Below are 24,400 nucleotides of genomic sequence, written 5' to 3'. Positions count from 1 at the left end.
CGACGCAGGGCTCGAACCCATGAAATGTGAGTTCATGAGCCAAAGTCAGGTGGTTAACTGATTGAGTCACCTAGGTGCCCTGGAAGGTCTTTTTTTGTGATGGAAGCCACCTCAAAATAAAATAATCACTAAAGGTATTCAAGAAGATATTACCATTATGAGTGACATCATAGAGTAGTGCTTCTCAAAAGGTAATGTGCATATACATCACCTCCGGTTTTATTAACATGTGGATTCTGCTTCTGTAGGAAGCAGCCAGGGCCTGGATTCTTCTCCCAGGTGATGCATACACCACTGAATTACAGTTCTCTGGGTAGCAAGGTCATAGAGGAAATTAAAAGAAAGAAAAATTTATTCCGAACATGCCATGGATCTAAGGCTTAGCACATCATTGTAGAATGGTTGTAAACCTGACCTGATAGGAATAGGAGGGAAATTAAAAGAAAAAGAAGGAAGTCTAGAAATCATCAAGTTGCTACAGTTGAGAGTTCCAGAATAAACCTGGGCAACAATGAAAAGAAATCCTCCTAGGACTGAAACACGCTAAAGCCAGGTGGAAGCCATCCCAAAGCAGGAGATGTTTGGCGAGAGCAAGGGAACCGTGCAGCACAGAGAGCCACGCACGATTTAGGGAGAGCTGATGGGCTAGTCTGCGTGCTCGCTCGTGTGCCAGAAAGGCGGCTGAGACGGTCCAATGGAGTGGATACTAAAGTCGGGGTGAGGTTCAAAAGCGGGTTTCTCCAGGGAGCGTTCTGTCCTCCATGAGGATGAATGGACATAATGTGGAGTTCTGAAAACCCCGGCATGAGGCTGCAGAAATCCTGGCCACATCAACCCTTGGCCACTTGGTGCCATTCGGTGCTGGTCCAAGAGGCATAGGTGCAAAGTATCCACCCCGAGAACAAGTGCAGATTGCTGGGGAACCTTACAGCGGTGTGTTAGAACCGAGAAGCCTTAAGAACGCACATGCCTTTGATTAGCCAGAGAATCCTCAGTTGCTCATAATTAGTGAGTCTACTAAAAATCCAATTCGGACATTTGTAGATGATGATCATGTAGCAGGTGCTTTCCAGAAGCTAATGCTCTTTCCAGAACTCAGCTTTTATCCAAACTGGGGATTCCTGTGTTTGTGTATATGCTCTTCTGTATTTATTTTTCCAATTTCACATTTCAGTATGAGCTTCCACAAAAATGTGTGTTAACTTTAAAAGGATGACTGAGTAACTCATTACATTAGGGGTTTTCACAGATCCCCAGTGCCTCATTGAGGTTGAACTTGGCCATCTGTTCTGTCCACAGCGGAGCCTCAATCTCTTGGCATTAACACAAACCTCCTTCCTTTCTTTCTCTTTTCCTTTAAAGCGGCGTTTGAAATTTACAAGTTCAAAACAAAATCATCAAGCTTTTCATTACAAATAAGTGATAATAAAAAGTAGAGGAAAATTATGTAGCTTCCTTACACCATCATCTTTTCAGAGAAGCAACATATTGATAGATTTGATGTAATTCTTTTTTTTTTTTTTTTAAGATTTCCTTTAAAGTAATCTCCACACCAGCCTGGGGCTCAAACTCACAACCTGGAGATCCAGAGTGTCGTGCCCCACCCGCCGAGCCAGCCAGGTGCCCGGTGCCACCCCTGACGACTAGACTAAAGTCAACAGCATTGCTGGCTATTTTCCCTCAAACAGCGGACTTGTTACAGAGATGTCAACTCATACTGGATTATGTTTCAAAAGTATAGTCAAGAGGTGTGGACAGGTGTGTGTTAAGTTTGGAGAGGGTTCAAAAAATAGTAGTGACGATGAATAAGGTTGGACACTGAGTCTGATAAGAAAGACTTGAGGTTGAGGGGCGCCTCAACCCTGGGTCCGTGGAGTGCCCAGGTCTTCCTCTCTGGGTTGTAGGTTCGAGCCCCACATTGGGTGTAGAGGTTACTTAAAAAATAAAATCTCAAAAAAAAAAAAAAATTAGGGCAGAATCGACTTGCAGAAAAAGCATGAGAACAATTTAAAATATTTAAGATATTTTCTATATTGCTATATGACTATTGTAGAAAATTTGAAAGATCCTGAAAAGTATAAATGTAAAAAACTCTACTCACAAGCCAACTAAATCAAGGAAATCAAGGAAGTTTTTTAAAGGAGCTGGTGTGTGTGTGTGTGTGTATAATGCTGTGAAAGAACAAAATGGTGTGAGCTGACTACTCAGCAGGGTGATACAGGTTAGTTACAAGAAAAATATCTCCTATGATAAATATCTTTGGTTGTTTGATTTTTGTTGTTTGACATTGAGGTGTATGAAGTGTAAGTAAAGTGTGGCTAAAGTGTATGAAGTTATTCTTTTATTTTTTAATGTTTATTTATTTATTTTTGAGAGAGAGAGAGAGACAGAGCACGATCAGGGGAGGGGCAGAGAGAGAGGGAGACACAGAATCGGAAGCAGGCTCCAGGCTCTGAGCTATTAGCCCAGAGCCCGACTCGGGGCTCCAACTCACGGACCGTGAGATCGTGACCTGAGCTGAAGTCAGATGCTTAACTGACTGAGCCACCCAGGGGCCCCTGGATGAAATTATCTTTAAAAGAAGATAGTAAGTAGGATGATGTTTCACCTGAAACCTACAGAGACCTGATTAATTAAAATTTATATATATATATATATATATATATATATATATATGTATGTACATATTTGGGAATCCCCATTATCAGCGATCTGGTCCTAGTTCAGTTACCAGTATATCTATAGAAAGACCATGTGCCTGAGTTAGTTTGGCTTTTTTCCGCCAAATCTTGCTATTTCAATCTGCTTTGGGGTGGGGAGGGGTGATAAAGTTACAGTTCTTTATTTTTTTGAGGTGTGACCGCAAAGTTCCCCGGCTTACGTGCTTCTGGCAAAGTTTGAAAGGACTTTACAGAGGTTTTTCCCTCTCTATGCTCTGCAACTGTATCGACTTTAGCAAGTGACTAATAAACAGAATGCAGTGTTCTGGCACTCAGCAGATCTGACGCCAAGGGAAGAGGGCAAGAATGTGTTAATAATTAAGCTGGCAAATGCATGCATTTCCTAGCAAGCCTGTTGTAAAAATACTCGCTTTCAGAGGTGATAGATTATACCGAAGTTCAAAAAAGGTGATATGCTTCGTGTGCGTAATCCATCGCCCTGTAGGATGGATTTTTTTGAATTGTGTACGTTATCTATAGTTCTAGAATATATGTCAGTTTTAGACATTTTACCAGCTACAGCATTCGGCTGAAATGAGGAGGATAGCACGGATTCACACATTAAACTCAAAACTCAGACGTGTTTGGGTAATGTGTAGATGTGTACCAATGTATGCTAGTCACTTCTTTGAGAAATGATTTTAGAGTCAACTGGCAGGAGTAAAAATACAAAATGTTCGGTGGTTCAGTTAAAACTGAGCTAGTTATGGTGACCTGATGTCTAAAAAAAATGTTTTTATTTGTACAAGGTTAAAGTTTGTATAGATCATCATTTACAGTAGCTTTCTTGGACAATTTTTTTTCACCTGAATTCAGTTTAGAGTCCTGTAATAGTCCTATAAGAGACTGACAGATCGTGGGGCTTCAAGGGCCTTATAATATAATCAGGGAGGCAGAACAGCCAGAGAAAACGTAATTAATACTGTCAACCAGTGGATAGGGAGTGATGGAATGGAGATGGGATCAGTACATTCTAAGGACTTACTATTTGGGGCACCAAGTTATGTTTTAAGAGGACAATGAGCGGGGAAAAATAGACCTTTGCGGGGGGCAGAAGGATGATACTGATGGGTTTTTTTTAATTTTTTTTTTTTTTTTTGAGACAGAGACAGAGCATGAGCAGGGGAGGGGCAGGGAGAGGGGGAGACACAGAATCTGAAGCAGGCTCCAGGCTCTGAACTGTCAGCCCACAGCCCGACGTGGGGCTTGAACCCACGGACTGTGAGATCATGACCTGAGCTGAAGTCGGACACTTAACCGACTGAGCCACCCAGGTGCCCCGATACTGATGTTTTGAGAAGAAACTAATTCTATGTAACTTAGGAAAACAGAAGCATAGAAAGACTGAAGTAAATATAGGTAGGATTTCTTCCCAGCAGGGCCTCCTTACCTCGGAAATTATTATGTCCGTTTTTTTCCTGAAGGATAGTCAGTTAGGGGTATATGTTTCTATCATGGGATGCCCACTCTGCAAACTATAGCTGATTGGATGATGGGTCAGCAGCTTGGAATCTATCAGGTTAGGAACAAAGTGTGTTCCCCAGACTTAGGTGCAGGTTACTCATTTCCAAGAGCTAGGATCCAATTTGGGGTCTCCTGTATCTTGCGTGGCTTTGCTGCTAAGCAGACCTGGGGGCTGGTGTGCCTGGCGAGCCCTATGCCCCCAGGTCCCATGTCCCAGCCCTATGCCCCAGCTACTCTAGCATTTCCTACCTTCTCCCCGTAATTAGAACAGAGATTCTGTTTGCTTCCAGTTTCCCAGGCTGTTTGATCTTCCACAGAAACCTTAGTATGCATCAGAAAAACCCAGAGGGCTTGTTTAAAACATGAGTTCCTGGGCTCCAGCTTCAGTGGGTCTGCAGTGGGGCTGGAAAGTTTGGGGCTCCCAGTGGGGCCGACGCTGCTGACGCAGGGAATACACTTCGAAACCACGGTCATCTGTCCGGACTATCTTCTACAATTCTCCCAATGGCCCTGTGAGAGAGGAATAATTACATTCTCCATTTTCTAGATGAGGAAACAGGTACTCAGATGTTGAAAGAAATGCGCTTCAAAACGCATGGGTTGGAGGGGGCAGAGCTGAGGTCAGTTCACAGTAATCTGATTCCAGAAACAGTGTTCCTGACACAGCAGAGAACCTGCCTCGCGGCCCGGCCCACGCTCTCGGAACCCTCCAGAATGAGGCAGCACCGTGCACCAATAGACTTTTGGATCTTGCCTGGCTCTTTGTAACCAGGTTTTGTGACTCCTATCATAAATCCTCGTTTTATGGTTCTGGTACCTGAGCCACATTTAATTCTGCTGCAGTTCCTGAGACGCTTTGCTAGGCGCCTTCCAGCTGCCTTCACCAAGCCTGCTTAGCGTCGTCCACATTTTCCTGGCCCTGCGTTTGCTCTGCCTGCTGCGTAGTTGCTGAGGTACTAACAACCCCGAGGTGTCCCGATTGCACGTCATGCATTGTGTTGGTTTGATTTGTTTGGAAAATGGAACAGACCCCTTCATCATCTGCAGCCTGTCACAGATGGGTCTGTGATTATGAAATGAAAACGAGTGAGAGCCCAAAAATATTAGTGTTCTTTGGCCGTATCCAGCAAGAGGGGGCTTGACTGATGGACAGAGCTATTTCGGTCTATAAAACCAACCCTTTTAACAAAGACAGATCCCTCAGACCATCATACTTAGGTTGGCACCATAGTCCCTGAAGATTATTTATTTATTGTCCTTGCTTGGGTTTCTAGATGCAACAGATTACCTGAGTTTAGATCTGGATTTGGTTTTCTCAGTGTTTTTGTTGCTTCTGAGTTGTGAATGACTGAATGGCTATCTACTTTGGGAAGGTCTGTTTGGCTAATAGAATTAGCCCGCATGGTGGCCCATATAGGACTTTCTTTCCTCAAAGTAAGTGACTGTATTGACTTTCTATTTTAATTTTTTTTTTTTGATATTTATTTACTTTTGAGAGAGAGAGAGAGAAAGAGAGTATGAGCAGGGGAGGGGCAGAGAGAAGGGGACACAGAACCCAAAGCAGGCTCCAGGCTCTGAGCTGTCAGCAGAGAGCCATGCGGGGCTCAAACTCACAAAGTGTGAGATCATGACCTGAGCTGAAGCCAGACACTCAACTGACTGAACCCCCCAGGTGCCCCTTGACTTTCTGCTTTCTAAGTGCTAATCTTTTGACTGTGTCATCATAAATCAGTTCTCTAGAACCTGATTTGTTATTGCAAACCTACTACATTGAGAACCAGATGCAATTCTCAGTGATCACCCCATCCAGAAATCTGCAACCCCCGTTAAGAAACACCTCTCTGTCTCTGGCTGCATGCCTCAACCCTGCTTGTACATGAGAGTTATCTGGGAAGTTGGTTTGTTGTTTTTGTTTAAATATGGATGCCTCGGCCTCAGCCTAGGAAATTCTGGGGTGCGATCTGGACATTGCTAAAGCTCTCAAGGTTTCTAATGTGTAGACAGAGTTGGAGAAACACACATGTAGAAGATCACGACTGCCTTGTCTGAAAATGGTAGTGGTGCTTAGTAATGGTTCTGGTAAAATTTTGGTTAGAAAACTTGTAAGCACATTTTATGTTTACTGTTTCTTCTTCTTTTTTTTTTTTTTCCTGGAGAGGGCCTTGATTGATGCATTTGTGTGTGTGTGTGTGTGTGTGTGTGTGTGTGTGTGTGTGTGAGAGAGAGAGAGAGAGATAAAACAACTCAATAGTTTTGTGATACTGTAGTTAAAAAAAATGTACTTTTAGTTTGAACCCTAGATCCTAGAAAAATGGGCAGCACTCATGACTCTCTATCGCCACCTGGTGTCAGAAACTAATAGTCTACAGAAAATAAAGTAATAGGAAGCGATGATTTTAAATCTCAACAAAGTAGCAATGTCGGCCACAGAGCTGACAAGTGTTTACACGTGTCCTGTCTGGCTGGGGTTAACAGAAATCCACAAGCCAGGCCGAGTATTGATCATCCCCTTTTCTGATCTTGTTCCAAGACTAATTTTTATTTTACTTTTGAGCTTAAAGCTGTCAACTCGGTAAAATAGGAAATGGTCTTCTTTTCCCCATTGTAAGTTTTCCTTTCTGCACGAAGCATTTTTGAAGTTTGGCTAAAGTCAGTTGGCAATGATCTGGAGGGATTTGGATTAGGTAAGAGTAACTGTCCTTTTCAGTTATTAAAAAGTGATTGCAATAACCAGATGCTAAAACATGCATTAAATATTATTAACTTCAAAATTATCTGTTTCCAGTGATCGCTTACCTGTTACCAGTTACCAGGTTACTTAACAGTAATGATACCACCAGTCGTGGTTACTTAATAATTATCCACCAGGGGAGGCAGTATTGGAAAGGCAGAAATGGCCATATTTGAATGCTTATATATTCAGTTCACAGGCTGTGTGACTTTCATTGAATAATTTAAACATCCTGAGTTGCTCTGAATGTCAAATGGGGAGACTGCTTATATGAACTACATAGCCAATGCCTAGCCCGTGGTAAATGGTGAATGGATCCATTACTACTGATATAAGTAATGGAAGTTGCCCACATTTGGGATGTGGATTTGACAGGCAACATGAGCATCTAAACAATTTATATTTTGCTTGGGTTATTTTGTTATATATGATTACCTAAGAGCATAGGCTTTGAAGCTAGGCCGCTGTGTCCAGATCCCGGCTGCTCTGTGCCTCAGTGGTTTTTTATTTCATCTGTAAAATGGGTATACTAATTATACTTGCCTCACTGTGTACTCATGGCTATTAAATGAGCTGTTATACATCAGATTGCTTAAACGGGGCCTCGTACATGGAACGTTTTCAGTACATGTTAGCTTTTGTTGTCATTTTTCCTACAGTTCTTACTACTTACAAGGTAATGTGTTAGGTTCCAAGACACTGACATTGTTTCAACTTGTAAATAGTTTAGTAATATAGTACAGAGGGAAAATACTGGAAACATTAAATTGAATTTAAGTGTACGAACAAAAATAAGCAAGACAATTTAACTGCATTCCAATTTAACTTTATTTTGACAAGAGTTTGGGCAGTCTTGCATTAGTTTATGGTGCCCTGCTTTTAGATATGACACATTTGGGGGGGGGGGGTGCCTGGGTGGCTCAATATGTTAAGCATCTGACTTCGGCTCAGGTCATGATCTCATGGTTCATCAGTTCAAGCCCCGCATTGGGCTCTGTGCTGACCGCTCAGAGCCTGGAGCCTGCTTTGGATTCTGTGTCTCCCTCTCTCTCTGCCCCTCCCCGACTTGAGCTCGCTTGTGCGTTCTCTGTCTCTCTCTCGACACAGGGGTCTCACACTGAGGCCACTTTTTGGGGGTCTGCCTCTGCCACCATTTCTTTCTGTCGCTCCCTGTCCCACATTATCTGCTGATGAATGGTTTTACGCATACTGGAGGGAGAATAAGACTGATAGCTTTCTGGAGAAAGGGATATTTAGGCCATGAGAAACTCATAATTATGCATCAGTAGTCTCCTTCTCATGGTTGACATTTAATACACAGTGACTAACAATCTAGAAAACCATTTAATATTTAATTAATCTCTATTAGTTTTCATATTCTCTTAAGATCAATCTCAATCATTGTTGCATGTTGTTGATACACTCAGAAAACATTTCCTTGCCTAATGGGACCTCCTTCAAATATGTGACCTTTAAATTTGTATATTCACCTAATTAAAACAAAGCATGCATAAAATTGTCTGCTTACAGTTTCCAATTTAAAAATCTGTGCTAAGTGAATAAAGGCAGGAATTTCACTTAAGATCGTGGGCACAATGTTTTGTAATAATCTTCACATGTTCTCGAACACAGGAACACCATAATCAAAGAACTGGTAAGTGGAAAGGAAATGTTCCTGTTGAATGCATTCCACTACCTTTGATCAAAACAGCACTCATAGTTTCCAGAGTCCGCTCACTGTCTTCAGGGAGGATTTTCGTGGATCATCCCAGAAGCGTGGTCAGTTCGGGGCCTTGAGGATTCAGTCACCAAATAAGAATTTGTGCTTTTTAAAAAAAAAATTTTTTTAACGTTTATTTATTTTTGAGACAGAGAGAGACAGAGCATGAACGGGGGAGGGTCAGAGAGAGAGGGAGACACAGAATCCGAAGCAGGCTCTAGGCTCTGAGCGGTCAGCACAGAGCCCGACGCGGGGCTCGAACTCATGGACCGCGAGATCGTGACCTGACTGAAGTCGGATGCTCAACCAACTGAGCCACCCAGGCGCCCCAGAGTTTGGGCTTATTAACTCTTCCTCTTCTTGGCATCCAGTAGGTCATTGTCACTATGCCTAGTCCGAGGGAAGACACACGTAGAGGTTCATGAATGCAGAAAATAACCTTTTCTTTCCTTGCCTTGGACACAAAAATATTAAAATATGAAAAGCTACATACTCCCATCATGAGCTAAAGCCTGGAACTCGTATTTTTTACATGACTGAAATAGATGAAAAAGGAAACTGGGTATTATATTCTAATGGTAAAATAGCTGCTATTATTTTCAAAGTACCTTCATATCTCTATGACTTCATCCTCCTAAGCGTATGTTAGCAAAGAGCTCTTTAATTTTTTTTAATGTTTATCTACTTCTTGAGAGAGACAGAGACAGAATGCGAGTGGGTCAGGGGCAGAGAGAGAGGGAGACACAGATCCCGAGTAGCATTCAGGCTCTGAGCTGTCAGCACAGAGCCCAACGTGGGGCTTGAACTCATGAGCCGTGAGATCATGACCTGAGCTGAAGTTGGACGCCTAACCAACTGAACCACTCAGGTGCCCCAGCAAAGAGCTCTTTAAACCTCAATGCTATATTTTTGTCCTATAAAGCAGTCAAAGAACGTTGTGACAGTTATTCATGCGTGCACTGTAAGAAATAGTAACGTAGACAATGCATTAGTTAAAAGTTCATTGTTAATGATATTTTAAAGGTGATAGTGTATTACGTTGTACAAATGTCTCGTGCAAAATGACCCAGGGGTGGGTTGCTTACTTCTTACCACTTGACTAATGGGTATATTTTTTTTTATATCAGATGTTCTGCTTCTTATTTCATCCAGATAAGTAGATGTTCAGAGCTAAATATAACGCTCACAGTGCTTACGTTAGCCTAGATATTTGCTTCTGGTTGATTTAAGAACATGTTAAGTTTTGGAGCACCTGGGTGGTTCAGTCGGTTAAACGTCTGCCTCTTGATTTCAGCTCAGGTCATGACCCCAAGGTCGTGGGATCGAGCCCCGCATCTCACTCTTGCCCCGACAGTGTGCAGTCAGCTTGGGATTCTCTCTTTCTCTCTCTCTGACCCTCCCTCCACTCTCTCAAGATAAGTAAACATTTTAAGTTTTGATTTCTATTTTAGCAGTTCTACTCTATGGGTTTTAGAAAGTGGAGGAGGGGAGGAGGAGGGGACAAACCGTCACCTCTAATTCTCCTGGAAGCAGAGGTAAATAATAGAATGGAACTATTGCTTAGAACGGCCGCAGTGGTCCTATGTGTAGGACAGCAAACATCTTGGGGAGGTTTATGTAATGCAAGCTGACACACACAAAAACTTCTTGCCAAGAGACTGAATTATATTAGAAAAACATGTGTTTTCACCCATCTTTCCCACTCTACCCAGGAAAATAAATTAATTTGTGACCAATCAAAAGAGCTGAAATAAACAGTGGTTCTCAATTCTCATTTTTCCATTGGTCTCCAGACCGACTGGCATATAGTGTGAGACCTTAATTATCTTCCCTTTGAAGTGAATCATTTATAATGAGCGTAAGAATCAGTTGTCCTGTGAAGAAATAATCTAAAGAGTGGGTTAGATCTTCAGCACATTCCACAGAGTCTCGCCCTTCTTGACTCTGCTGTATTAAGTAGATATTCATTAATTATAGAAATATTCAAATATATCGACCCTAGTTATCACGAATTCTGGATTCTTAGGTTTTAGAAATGGAAAATATTTTAGCAATATTGTTGTCTGGCAGATACTTAGAAAAGCGAGGAGACTTACCTGTCCTTCTTCACGTTTGTGACTCAGACCCTCTTGAACTTCTAGTCCAGCGCCCTGGGATAGCACAGTGGTTGAATGTGGGCTCCAGGGCAAACTGTGTCCTGTCCTCGAGCTTTAGTTTCCTCATCTGTGAAATGGAGGCATCACATCTACGTTACGGGGCTATAATGAGATAACGTATGGAAACTGCTTTGGACATAACTGGCATAGGGTAAGCACAAAATAAGTTTCTTAATATTTAAAAAAACCACATTTCTGATATCTTGTCCTAAAGTCAGAAATTACAGCAGGCCGTTCGCTCTCTGCGGTCAGATGAGCGCAGGTCCCTGGAGCACGGATTTCTTGTTCTGGATTAATAATTTGATATCTTGAAGGCAACAAGGACAGGTACTTCCGTATTATTTATGAACTATTTTGAGAAAAGCAAAGATGAAATACCTCCATTATGCTACCTTGATTTCTCACACTCCAGGTGGATAAGCCAAAACAGGTTCAAAATCCACCCCGATATTTTGACACGAAAAATAAATAATTATTACGACTGTCCCGGATACTATTTTACCTGGCAGGTGTAATGCTGCTGGGTCTCCCATCTCTTCAACTATAAAATAAAGAAGCTGGTCAGCCAAGGTCCTCCTGTTCAGTTCTCAGACCGAGGTGTTCTAGTCAGATGGTTGGGTGAGAATGATTTCTCCCAGGAATCTGGCCTCACACCTCCTGGCATGCTCCCATCTACTGTTTCAAGTCAATAGCGATAATACCTTTTACAACTCAGCAGTGGCCTGGGATGTGCTTTCTACGTCACGCAGCCAGGGTAGGATTTGAACTTCAGCCCTAAGGAGGGAGTGAGACAGTCGCTGCATTGCACACTCAGTGTGCAAGAGGTATCGGGACTCACGAGAGCCGGGAACAGCTGTAGTCGTTGGGATTCTTGACACTTGCCTGACTATTGGGGTGAAGAAGCCAATCACCCCCCTCCGTCTCTCTTTTCCTGTCTCTCCTCTGCCCAGCCTCCAGCCCATAAGCCTGGTCAGATAGTCCACACTTCTAGGACGTCAGCCCCTTGTATACCAGAACTACATAGAGCGTAGTTACCCTAAGAGTTACGTTTACTGAGGACATGTTGTGTCGCAGATGCTCTGTGAACACTTTACACACATTATAGGGCAGTCTCATGTTCCCTGCGGTAAATGAGCACGTGACCCAGCTTGTCACAGGCACCTCTGTTTGACCCTACTGTCCTAAAATCATCAATGATTGTGCCCCCCTTTTATTCTCCAAAATGATCCAGTTAGAAAAACAGTGTTATGGCCAGTGTGCATATATATCGTATCGGTTTCCTAGGCGTGTCCTAACAGATGAGCACAGACCTGGGACTTAAACCAGCAGACGCCTTTTCTCTCACGGTTCTGGAAGCCGGAAGTCTGAAATCAAGGTGTCAGGGTGAAGCGGGACCATGCTTTCCCAGACGCAGAGGGAAGGACTGTTCCTCACCTCTTCCAGCTTCTGGCGGTGCCTGGATTTGTGGTAGCGTCACTCTGTCTTCACACGGTCTTCGTCTCTGTGTCTCTGCCCTTGTCTTTGTCTCTTATAAGGACACTTGCCTTGGACTTAGGGCCCACCCGAGTCCAAAATGATCTTATTTCAAGATCCTTACCTTAATTATATTGCAAAGACCCTTATTCCAAATTAAGTCACCTTCTGAGGTTTTGGGTGGACATATCTTTTGCGGACTAAAATTCAACCCTCTACATAGACACACACAATATATATACATATATATACATATATGTATGTACATATGTATGTATGCATATAGATGTACATATGTATATGTATATATATGTATATATACATATAGGATTATAATGACATCATATAAACATATATGATAAATATATATTGTATCATAATATATATTTTATAAGCGAATTAAAAACCTGTTACATACCTATACATTCATAATAGATTTTTAGTTAGCATGTAAAAAGAAAATAATGTCCCTAAATTACCTATAAAGTATAGCCTGCATAATATTATGTGTACATCTCTCTAGTGTAATGTTTAGTCACATTAAGGTTTGAAATTGCCTGGTGAAACTAAAAGAAAGATAATAAAGAAAAGTGTTAGAAACGTAGAAAATTTAAATAATTTATTTTGCCTGTCAGGGAATGATCAAATTCGAGGTGGTGAATGGGAGAAGTTTGGAGAATTAAAATGACTCTTTCTTGTCTCCAGGGTATACTGTTATAATAAGCCTTTTTAAGCTTAATACACATTAATAAATTCTTGTTAGGAGACTTAAGTAAAACAGATTATTCTTTCTCAGTTGGGTCTCATTTAAGCCTCATTCTGCTTCATCAGCTCTCCTTACGTCACAGAAAAGAAATGTTTGGCTCAGAGATGTTAAGTGTTCAGTCAGAGTGCACATCTAGAAAGCTGCAGACGATCCTGGTCCTCTTGGCAAAACAGATCTTCTGGAATATAATGTCGTGGATAATAATTAATAATTAGATCATCATATTAGATACAATAACTATATATAACACAGATACAATATAGCAATATAGGTATAATGACAGGAGATTATATATAGATATATATAGATATAGACATATCTATATCTATATATATATATAATTAGATTAGACTTTCAATAACAAAAGCAGTGACTTTAAAATTAGTTTACATGTTTAAAAAGCAATGTACATTCATGGTTTTGAAAAAGTGGAACTATCTCTAAAGTTGTAAAGGAGAAAGTAATTCTTCTAGGTTCCCAGTTTGTCTAAAAAAAGCACAATGATTCTTGCACGTTAGACTTTTTCTGTGCATATATAAACACATAATGTAAAATACAAATACCCTTTTAATTTTACACAAATGAGATCAAACTTGGCATAATGTTCTGTAATTGATTGTACTTGATAATGACATGGCCTGCCTGATCTCCCTTATTCTTAGCAGCTGTCACCTACCATGCCTGTGTATGGATTTCTGAAAGTAACCGATTTTGATGGCTTTTATAAACAGTGCTTCAAACTGTGTATTGGTGCACATGTCTTTGAAAATGTGTGTCGGGCGCCTGGGTGGCTCAGTCTGTTGAGCGACCGACTTCAGCTCAGGTCATGATTTCACAGTCTGTGAGTTCGAGCCCCACATCAGGCTCTGTGCTGACAGCTCAGAGCCTGGAGCCTGCTTCGGATTCTGTGTCTCCCTCTCTTTCTGTCCCTCCCCCTGTCATGCTCTGTCTCTCTCTGTCTCAGAAATAAATAAACATTAAAAAAATTTTTTTTAAAGAAATCCTTTGTGAAGGATTTTGTGAAAGGCATGCTTATTTTGAACACTGAAATATTGAAAGACTGTCAAAGGATATGATATAATTTTGAAGCAAAAAAAATCAATTGTTGAGTATTTACAATTGTTATAAATTCTTTCTCATATCGGACCTGAATCAGTGCTATTGTAAATTCCAACTACTGGTCCTGTTTATGCCCTTTGGAAGAGCAAAACATAAGCATTTTCCTTCATCAATGTAACATACGTTCAAATAGTTTTTAAAAGCTCCATCTAAATATTTTCCTTTGCATGTAAAACATTTTCAGTTATTACAGCTAGTCGTCTTTGAAATAGTTTCCAGAACCTTTCCCTTCCTGCCCATAATCCTCTTCAGTTTATTATTGTCTTTGCTTTAACTTTTTTTTTTTTTTTACTTTAACTTTTATACTAAACCTTGCCTTTCTTTTAAGTGTGAGGCTTTCTCCAAGTACAGTCTTGTGGAAAACAACTAGAGACCCCACTTAGGATTCATGTGGTACAAGAAACAGCCCCCCTGTGTCCTCACCTCATCTGTCAACAAGATGCTGTTTCATTTGATGGATTTGTTATTTGTTGAATTGGAATGAATTGAAGATACTTTCTGTCATGGCCCAGACACATCTTTGTCTTACTTAGTATGAGATGAAACTGAGATAATTTTAGACAGAAATTGTTAATGAGTATATGCTACATTTTAATAACAATTTTTTCTAAAATGGTCACAGACCCCATTTAGCAGTTGGTTCTAGTATTTCTCGGGTAAAAACATTGTTCTTGCTTCTCCATAGTTTCCATAATTTATCTGTTCCCTTTTCAGAAGATTAGAAAATTTTCCTCCATTTTTCTCCACTGTTTCTCAAAGATTTCTCCAAGATTACCAAGATCTCCAAGACCGTATCAAGCAAGTACCCTGAGATGAACTAATTTGGACTCTACCCTCAATGTTTTGGGGGTGACTAGGCATTCTATCATTTTTTCTGCTAACGTGGCTTTCAGTGACCTCTGAATGATGTTTTCTAAACCCTTTTGGATTTGAGGATCCTTCTCTTGAGTAGCCAGAAAGTTCTGTCATTCACTCCCCCCCCACCCCCCCCCCCCACCCCCCAACCTCTTTTGTATACTAATATATACCACCTTCTGGAGGGGAGTTGGCTCCTACGGTTACAGTATGAGTTTATTTGAATTTTTTAAATTCTGCTTTTATAAAATCTAGGACTTCATAGAATCATGGTAGTGTTCCCATCAAGAAGGTTACACATTCTTCATATGACACATCTGACTAAAATCAGAAATTCCTGATGAACCCCCATGTTCCTGATTATTCAGCTGGATCAGGGGGACTCATTATGGCCTCCACAGTGTCAGCTGAGTATTTCAAGAGTTTCCTCACATGTGACCTGTGATTCTTTAGGGAAAAAAAATATTGGGGACAAAAATATAGTCATCTCTCCCCATGTCCAAAGATTGTACAGCTCTTGTAGCATGAGGGAGATTCCCTCTGCTTACTCCGTGGATTATAAATGACTAGCACTCCTAAATAGAAATAGGCAAGACGTCCATGATGTGAGAAGATGCACCGGTTGAACTAAAACCACAGGAAACAGAGAGGCAGTGGTATGTTAGAGGTGTTGGGGACTTTCTACATCTGTTGTATGACCTTGTGAACCCCTTGGAAGCACTGTTTCAGACTTTACCACCCGACTCTGCAAACTTCAGAGAAGAGTGAAAATAACCAGGTTCTGGGGTATCTGAAGGGGTTAGCTAGACCTAGCCCCCTGTAAGCGTTCAATTTTGACATCTTGTTTTCATCTTGAGAAGGGATGCAGTTTTACTTTATATATTGTGGTATTTTTGTTGTTTTCATATTTTTAAAAAGTCTAATCAAGCCCTTGCGTTTCCCTTTTGAGCCTCTTGATAAAAGTCATACTCCTTGGGGTGCCTGGGTGGCTCAGTCGGTTTAAGTGTCTGACTTTGGCTCAGGTCATGATTTCGCATCAGGCTCTGTGCTGATGCCTCGGAGCCTGGAGCCTGCTTCGGATTCTGTGTCTCCCCCTCTCTCCCCCTGCTCATGCTCTGCCTCTCTCTGTTTCTAAAAAATAAATAAGTGTTAAAAAAAAATTTAAAAGTCATACTCCGGGAAACTGTTCCATGCTTTTAGAACAGATTTATTAATGTATAATCAACAGAAAACTGCACCCATTTTAAGTGTAGAGTTTGATGGTTTGACTTATGTACATATTTGCGAAACCATCCTCACAGTCAATATAGTCGATATGTCCATCACTCAGGAATGTCCATGTGCCCTTCGTAATCCCTCCCTTCTGCCCTTGGGCACCTCTCCCCACAAGCAACCACTGTTCCACTTTCTGTCACCTTGGATTAGTCAGTATTTCTAGAGTCGTATATAAGTAGAAGCAAACTGTATGTGCTCTTTTCTTCTTTTTCACCCTACATGATGATTTTGAGATTCACCCATGTTACAGCATGAAGAGTTCATTCCTTTTTGTTGCTGAGTATTATTCCACTGTATGGATATACCATATAGTAGAGTGATACACATTCTAAGGATAGACATTTGGGTTACAGTTTGGGGATATTATGAATAAAGCTTCTGTGAACACGCATGTGCAAGTCTTTATATGAAGATGTTTCATATTTATACTGTGACTTTGTAGCAACCAGCATACACATACCTTGATGAGAATCATGGCCTTAAGATACTCCCTAGGATGTACTTCCTACAGGATGGGCTTTGCACATGGGCTGTGCTCAGTCATATACTTTTAAATGGATAAATAAATGAATGAGGACTTTGGGAAAAAACAGAAATGTGCATCATGCAGTGAAAAGGACCCTTGCTTAAGTCAGGACATTTTAACGCTAACTTCGATCTCACCATGTAATAGTAAGCAAGTTACTCAATGTCTTACACCTTAGCTCACTCACCTGTAGAAACAAGATAACATGATCCTTTTGGCACAATACTAAAGTCCTCAAGTCTCTGAAAAGTAAAAAGTTTTTGATACTCGTTTGGTGGTGGAACCTGACCAAATCTGTACTGATTTATGTGCAGAATCAGTCATGAAGTGATGAGAACCTATTATAGTTTTATTTATCCCATTCAGCATAAGTGTTCTGATATGTTGCTGAAAACATATGAATGAAGTTGATTATGGGAACCTGCGTCGGGTGCCATTGGTGTGTCACATAATGTACATCTTCTGCATTGTATTTTTCCTGTGTAGGGATTGTGAACTCTCCACCCATCTGTATTGGAATTATATTTGGTTTCGGTTGACAGAAAACACACACAAAAATGGCTCAAATGACTTTATGTCTCTCTCCTGCAAAAGGCCAGAAAGTAAGCAGTTCTGACCTTTTATGGTGGCTGCATGATGTCAGGAGTCAAGGCTGCTTCTATCTCATGACTCTGTCTTACATGATGTATTTTTAATTTTTTTTTAATATTTATTTATTTTTGAGAGAGACAGAGACAGAATGCGAGTGGGTTAGGGGTAGAGAGAGAGGGAGACACAGAATCCAAAGCAGGCTCGAGGCTCCGAGCTATCAGCGCAGAGCCCAACACGGGGCTCAAACTCACGAGCTGTGAGATCATGACCTGAGCCCAAGTCGGTCGCTGAACCCAGCCTGAGCCACCCAGCCGCCCCTGTCTTATGAGATTTCTGATCCCAAGGTCATGATGGATCAAAGATAAGATGGTTGCTTGAGCACTAGCCATTCCATTTGCTGTTCAGTCAGCAAGAAGAAAGGGCAGGAGATGACTAGATCGTGGCATTCAAGGACACTTCCCAGAAAGCGTACACACTACATTGGTCAGGCCTTAGGTGCCTGTGCATATCTGACTCAAAGGAATACAGGAAATGGGGTCTTCATTTTAGACTGCAGTAAGTCCAGCTAAAAATGGAAGGTCCCGTTATGACAGGAGAAGAGAATAAATATGGCGGATAGGGTAGTCTTTGCACCACAGCCCTTCTACCTTGTTGGGCAGCTGTGGTCATAGTGAGAGATAATGGACACGAAAACACCTTGAATCAAAAACTGCAAAACTATAGGTTTGATAACAAGGATCTTAAATAGGGGATTTTTAAATTCTTAGAGGATTGGGGCGCCTGGGTGGCTCAGTCGGTTAAGCATCTGACTTCGGCTCAGGTCATGATCTCACGGTCTGTGAGTTCGAGCCCCGCGTCGGGCTGTGTGCTGACAGCTCAGAGCCTGGAGCCTGCTTCGGATTCTGTGTCTCCCTCTCTCTCTCTGCCCCTCCCCCACTCATGCCCTGTCTCTCTCTGTCTCAAAAATAAATAAATGTTACAAAAAAATTTTTAAAATTCTTACAGGGTTTTGATATGCCACTTTGGTGGCTTCTCAGCATATTATTGGAAATATGTTGTAAATGATGGGTGAATGCCAATTTCTACTATTACTCAAAGACTTTCTCAATTATTATTTCCATCTACCAGGAAATCTAGTAGTTTCCTTTTTTTTTTTTTTTTAATGACACTTGAACTTTTTGCCTGTTTCCAGAAAGCTATAACACAAAGTTGAAACAGCTGTAACTTCAAACATAGTTTTGTTCCTTTTTTTTTTCCCCCTCTACATTTTTCTGGATCTTTTTTTCAAACTGTGAGCCTGGTTACAACTCTGTGGCTAGTAAATCTCATTCTCGCCTACTTGTGCAGATTCTATTATTTTTTAAATATCTCTTATATTTTCACAGGATGACTCTTCAGTTCTTGTGGCTGAATTGAAACAATGAAAGGCACAAGGCAATGTAATCTAGGAAGAATAGAAGAGGAAGAACTAAATCCAGTCTTAGGTAGGTAATTGGTGGGAGGTCCATTTCTGCAAGGTGGGTATGATTGTGATAAATGGGTAATCATCCTGGACACATTTCCATCCCTCCCCACGCAGTGAGGAGGTGGCGTTCTGCTTCTCTGCCTCTACCTGATTACATGAGTTTAATTTAAGGGGCAGGGATTAAGGTATCTAACTTGTTGTGTTCAAGCCACATTTTTCAGTTCTATCTTGACTCCAGTAAAGGTGATATCACATTTTACTCCCCATTGAGTGCTGTACCTCTTAACAAACTAGCTTAGAATTTGAAGAGGGGGGATGGGGTGACTTAGGCCCAAATCCCTAGCAGTAAGTCAACAGCAATTATCTGATAAATGGATGAATGAAATTTAAATGTGAAATTGAAATCGGTTGACTGAATAAGTAAACCAGAGTGATAGGAAATGATGGGAAAGTTAAACTGCAGATGTGTGGTGAGTGTTTGTAGGTTCCAAAAAATGCTATCTGAGCTGTGTGTCAGAAAAGTAAGGGTATTTCTGCTCCACTGAGGAAAGAGCAGTTGGCTTTGTGTAAATATTGGCATGCAGTGTCCTGATGAGTCTCTTTTAGGAGAGAGTGAGCTGGTGGCTGGTATGTTAGGAGAAGCTCTGTAATTCGATGCACAGGAGTATTCCCAGGACTTGAGCATCTCTAGGATAGCACACACTTAGCAGCCTTCTAGGCTCCACGACGAATCTGTATCTTCTTTTATAATAATGCTGGTAAGTGTTTATCTTGGTTTAAAAAATTTAAGAGATAAATGCAAGCTGGGGTTGATTCCACACAACAAACATGCCATTAGCAGAGCCCCAACGGGGATAAACTCTGGACGGTTCTTAGGAAGCATCATTGCTGTGGGATCGTGTCCAAGGGCTATCAGTGACCGTATGTGTGTTTTCAGCACGATTTACCCCCTCGACGTCACTTTCTTCCACCGAGAGCTCGTCACTCGGGACAAAATGAGCCTTTTGCTAATGGGTTTGGGGAACTCAGCCTTGGTGGCTCCACAATGTCCGCACAGCTGCTCTGCTTAGAAAAGAAGAAAGGCTCTGGGTTGGTGCCTTTATTTTATTCTCCATATTACTACTTTCCACCCACTGAAAGGGAAATATACCATTTCAGTTTTCCCTTTGGTTTTCATCATGAACAGACACATTCAGAACTTTTACCAAGGCCAGTCCTTGACAGTGTGGTGCTCCAGCTGGTTTCTATTCTAGCTCCTAGGTGGCCCTGTTGAAATACAAGTTTTCTCTTCAGACGCATAGATATTTGGTCGGAAAGTGGAAGTAAATCGAAGGGCTTCTAGTTTGCCTGAGTAAATCGGTATTAATTTAAAACATTAGAAACTTACAACTCCATCCATCAGACTACAGAAGGAAAATAAGCTTAATGTATTTTCGACCCAGAATTTCCTAAATTTTCTCTTAGAGACTTTAGAGATAATCTAATGAATGTCTTTATCCTCCAGGCAAGGAAACTAGGTTGCAGGGATGTTAAACCATATGCTTAATGTCATAGGGTTCTCTAGCATCAGAACTAAGATTCGAACTGGCTCTCTGACAGTCCAGCCCAAGACTCCTTCCTTCATGCTGTGCTCTTGTCTTTAAAAACAAATAGTGTGATTGCTCCTTGAAAGTCAACTGGCCGATGCAAATAAGGAAGTCTGTTATGCTAAATGTCACTCCAGGTTGTGCTCTTAGAGGTGAAGGGGCATCTCTCAGATTGTGACTGTTCCTGGGGTCCAGGAAGCAAGCTTTTTCACTCTCTTTCTAAATACCCTTCCTACGCAGTGGGTCCCCAGCTTCTTTCCAGGGAAGCCTCCTTTTCGCCACAGAAGAGATGGTCATAAAGATGTTAGTAAAAATGAATAAGCCAGTCAAGTCGCTGAATGTTTGTGAACCTTGCTTTTATCAGCAACAACAACAGTAAAGTTTGTCTTGTAGTAGGGACCTACCTCATCTTCTCTGATCTCAGAGCTGATACAGGCTCAAGTTGCCCGTGCAAACCTGTGTCCTTTCTTCCAAAGATAATAAGTAACAGACCCTCGCAGTGTCTGCTGGAAGGAGGAGAAAAGCGGCTGTCTGCCTTTGTGTTCCCCGGGGAGGGGGAGTTATTGTGAGGAAGCAGACAGGCTGTGTGCGGCCGCCCCGCTCACAATGGCACATGCTAGTGACAAGAGACACAGCATCGGGGCTGTGGCTCCTGAGTGGCTGCAACTATCGATACAAGTTGTGTTTTTATTAGGACTTCAGTCAGGTCGCCGCATTCCAAATGGTAATGAGTCCCATACAAGCGTGGCCGGCGTGCCCCCCTCGCCCCAACTGCACAGGATGTGAGAGCAAGGCGCGCGTTGGAAAGCAAGTCCCTGTCCTTTCGATGGCTCCTATGGTCTTCTTTCTTAGGTTAGCCTGACACTGGACTAGAGTCATTGGAAGGAAAAGCAAACTTTAGTCTTAATTGCTGATGGGCAGCGAGCATCGTAACATCCACAGATGAGGTTGATGCGGAGTGTCTTTCATTCCCTGTGCAGAGCTTTGCAGTCTAGTGTGTTTAAATTCTGTGCATGTGTGGGTATGCCTGTGTGTGCGCGGGTGTGTGCGCACGTGCATGTGTGTGCGGGTGCGTGTGTGTGTGCACGTGAGCACACGCGTGTGTGTGCACACCTGAGTGTGTGTGTGTGTGTGTCTTTGGGGGTGTGCGTGCACCTGTGTGTGTGTGTGGGCGTGTGTCCATGTGCATGTGTGTGTGTGCATCTGTGTGCAGGCATGTGTGCATGTGCATGTGTGTGCACGTGTGTACAGGTGTGTGGGTGCATGTGCGGGCATGTGTGGGCATGTGTGTGTGTGTGTATACACTTGTACCTGTACAAAACAGAAAGGCAGTGAGATTAGAGTTTTAAACTAGCAGGAAATTTAAATGCACCCTAATCGACAATTCCATTTTACAGTTATAGAAATTGAGACATAGTATTAAGGGTTCGTGTGTTGGTGTCAGAAAAGAACAAAAGTCCAAATTCTGTTGGTTTTTCATTCCTGTGTGTTGGGCTAGATTTCAAATTATGTGAAAGTTTACAAAACAAATTTTTCAAATGCAATGATAATGGGAAAACTTGTTCATATCCATAAAATAGCTTGAATTATACTCTGAATCATCAAGAGATGTATTGGATTTTAATACAATATTAATGTGAAATGTATTTTGTGGGATTTAAAATTGTGATCTTTTAAAAATTTCTCTCAACTGATGAGAATTTTTTTTTTAATTTTTTTTTTCCTTAAAACTTAGTCTTAACTTTTGTTGTTCTCCATGTTCCCCCTTTTCCCTCTGTGCTTCAGAAAAACTTTAAAACTACAACAAGAAAAATGACTATTAAGGAAAACTCAGTAGTTTCCAAATTATGAAGTCTCCATTAATTTTAGGTGTATAAATAGCTCATAAACATCATTTTTTCATGCAAAATAATGTTTTATTTGTGATCTTTAAAACGTAATTGCTATAAGCTTAGAATAATTGAGTAACTTTTCCACTCTACCCCATTAAATACACATTAACTTCACAATATGGTGACGAATCTGGTGATGATTTGGATAGGAAGAAGGTATTCTTTAGATGAGCTTGTGTTTTGAAGACTGTTAGGAAAAGGAATAAAAAGTCAATATAGTGGCACTTCTGGTTTCCATTTTTGGCCCCGCCACAGAAAACATGGATGTAGTAAGAAATTTGGGGGGGTTGGGAGGGGGCAGAGAAAGTTCCAGGGAGAGGGAAGGGGAGCTCGTAGTCGTCAGCTAAAAAAGAGAAGAAGAAAAGTGATTTTTTAAAGGAAAAAAAAAATTAAATACAATAAAAGTTCTAGATTAAAAATGATTAATTCTTACTTTCAATTGTAAGAATACAGGTACTAGCTGCAGAGCCTTTGTTGTTGACCGCTTTACACATATATTCTCCTTCATCTTCTGGGAAAGTTTCTGGTAAATAAAGGCAGTAAGTTTCTCCTCTTTCAATATATTGATAGTCTTCTCCATCTTGCAGTATTTCTCCTTCAAACCACCATGTAATTTCTGGTTTGGGTTCTCCTGTTACTTTAACAGAAAATCTAACTGGCTCACTGTCTACAACTGATGTGTTTTTTAGAGGCCTCTTGAACCATGGAGCTCCTGATCTCGTTTGCTCCTCATCTTCAATAGTGGAACCATTCATGATGCTACCACCTTCTTCTTCCTCCTCCTCTTCTCTTTTCTTTTGTAGTGCTGCATCAATTTCCTTTTGTTCAAACTGCATGCGTAGTGACTTTTGTTCTTCAATTAATTTGTTCAGGCAAGGTCACAGCGTAAATTTGCTTTAGAAGCTTGAATATAACACACCTTTGAACAGTACATGTTAATAGTCTCAACACTCAGAATTCTATATAGGCAGTGGTTTCCATTAAATTTTCTCCTTAAAATTTAGTCTTAACTTTTGTTGTTCTCCATGTTCCCCCTTTTCCCTCTGTGCTTCAGAAAGACTTTAAAACTACAACAAGAAAAATGACTATTAAGGAAAACTCAGTAGTTTCCAAATTATGAAGTCCTGATGAGAATTTTAATCAACTAGAATACCTTCAGTGAGTTCGTTGGTTAACAGAAAACTCTGAAATTTAGTTCTGTTTTAACTCCACTTATACAGGGAAACCAGAGTGAGGTACTATGCCGTAACCTGCTTAACTTAGTCATTTTTACTCTTCATCTGAGGAAGAAGAAAGCAAGTTTATTTGTTTATCAAACAAATCAGTCCCGATTTTTTGAATGGATAGAGTTCTTTAGATGATTCATCTCTCCCTTTACTGGTATGGACATAAATGGTGCTGTTTTCCACGAGCAGGAACGTTTTTCTGTAACGTTTCTCGCAAATTCTGTCTGTGGAAGGCTTCGTATTACCAGTGAAGTATTAACCGCAAGCTGGAGACGGACAAACGTAAAGAAGGATGTCTTGCCGGAGGCTAATCTGAAAGTGCAGGGTCCCAGGTAGCCTGTGAAAAGCAGAGTCAGGTAAAAGGAAGAGACTTCCTGTCAGCCTCCGAGTGTTTAAAAGTTTGTTGTACGGGTGCTGACAACTGTTAAGAAGAAGAAGACTTACATCTTCAGTTCTGCAGCCTCAACCTGATAATTGGGCGCTAGCTTAAAGTAGATGCTTGGGCTCTATCTCAGAGACTCTTGCATTCTGGGTGAAGGACAAAAATCTGCAGTTTTAACAAGGAGCCATGGGATGCTGATACAGGTAATCTGGGGCCACCCTCAACAAACTTCAAGTGATAGCATGAGGAATTTAGGTTATTTAGAAGAAAAAAATTGCACTCCAACTTGTAGCATAACGAATTCCCATGTGAAAAGTGGAGTTATAAAATTCGAGCAGTATTTTACAATAATCGTAATAAGCTGCTTCTCATACAGATGCTGTCCTACACAAATAATCTGAGGAAATCTATAAACTATAATCAAAATTTAGATATCCATGGCGTATGTTTAGA

At 41.1% G+C, this 24,400-nt stretch overlaps 1 protein-coding gene across 1 annotated transcript; it reads right to left on the bottom strand.

The window, feature by feature from the left end:
* Window positions 1-645: 645 nt before the first annotated feature.
* LOC125148188 (nexilin-like) lies at window positions 646-23,203 on the bottom strand. The gene is made up of 3 exons (XM_047826000.1): window positions 22,773-23,203; window positions 22,670-22,682; window positions 646-790 (listed from the first exon to the last, which is right to left on the bottom strand). Exons 1-3 carry the CDS (start codon window positions 23,173-23,175, stop codon window positions 646-648), a joined length of 561 nt encoding a protein of 186 aa, XP_047681956.1. The 5' UTR covers window positions 23,176-23,203.
* Between the last annotated feature and the right edge of the window lie 1,197 nt (window positions 23,204-24,400).

This window comes from Prionailurus viverrinus, chromosome D2 (assembly GCF_022837055.1).
Source record: "Prionailurus viverrinus isolate Anna chromosome D2, UM_Priviv_1.0, whole genome shotgun sequence".
Lineage (NCBI taxonomy): Eukaryota > Metazoa > Chordata > Mammalia > Carnivora > Felidae > Prionailurus > Prionailurus viverrinus.
The sequence above is the reverse complement of the archived record's forward strand: the minus strand, read 5'-3'. Positions and strand labels throughout refer to the sequence as shown.

Excerpts from the sequence above, each read along its gene's own strand:
- LOC125148188 (XM_047826000.1), bottom strand. The coding sequence starts at position 23,175 with ATGCAGTTTGAACAAAAGGAAATTGATGCAGCACTACAAAAGAAAAGA.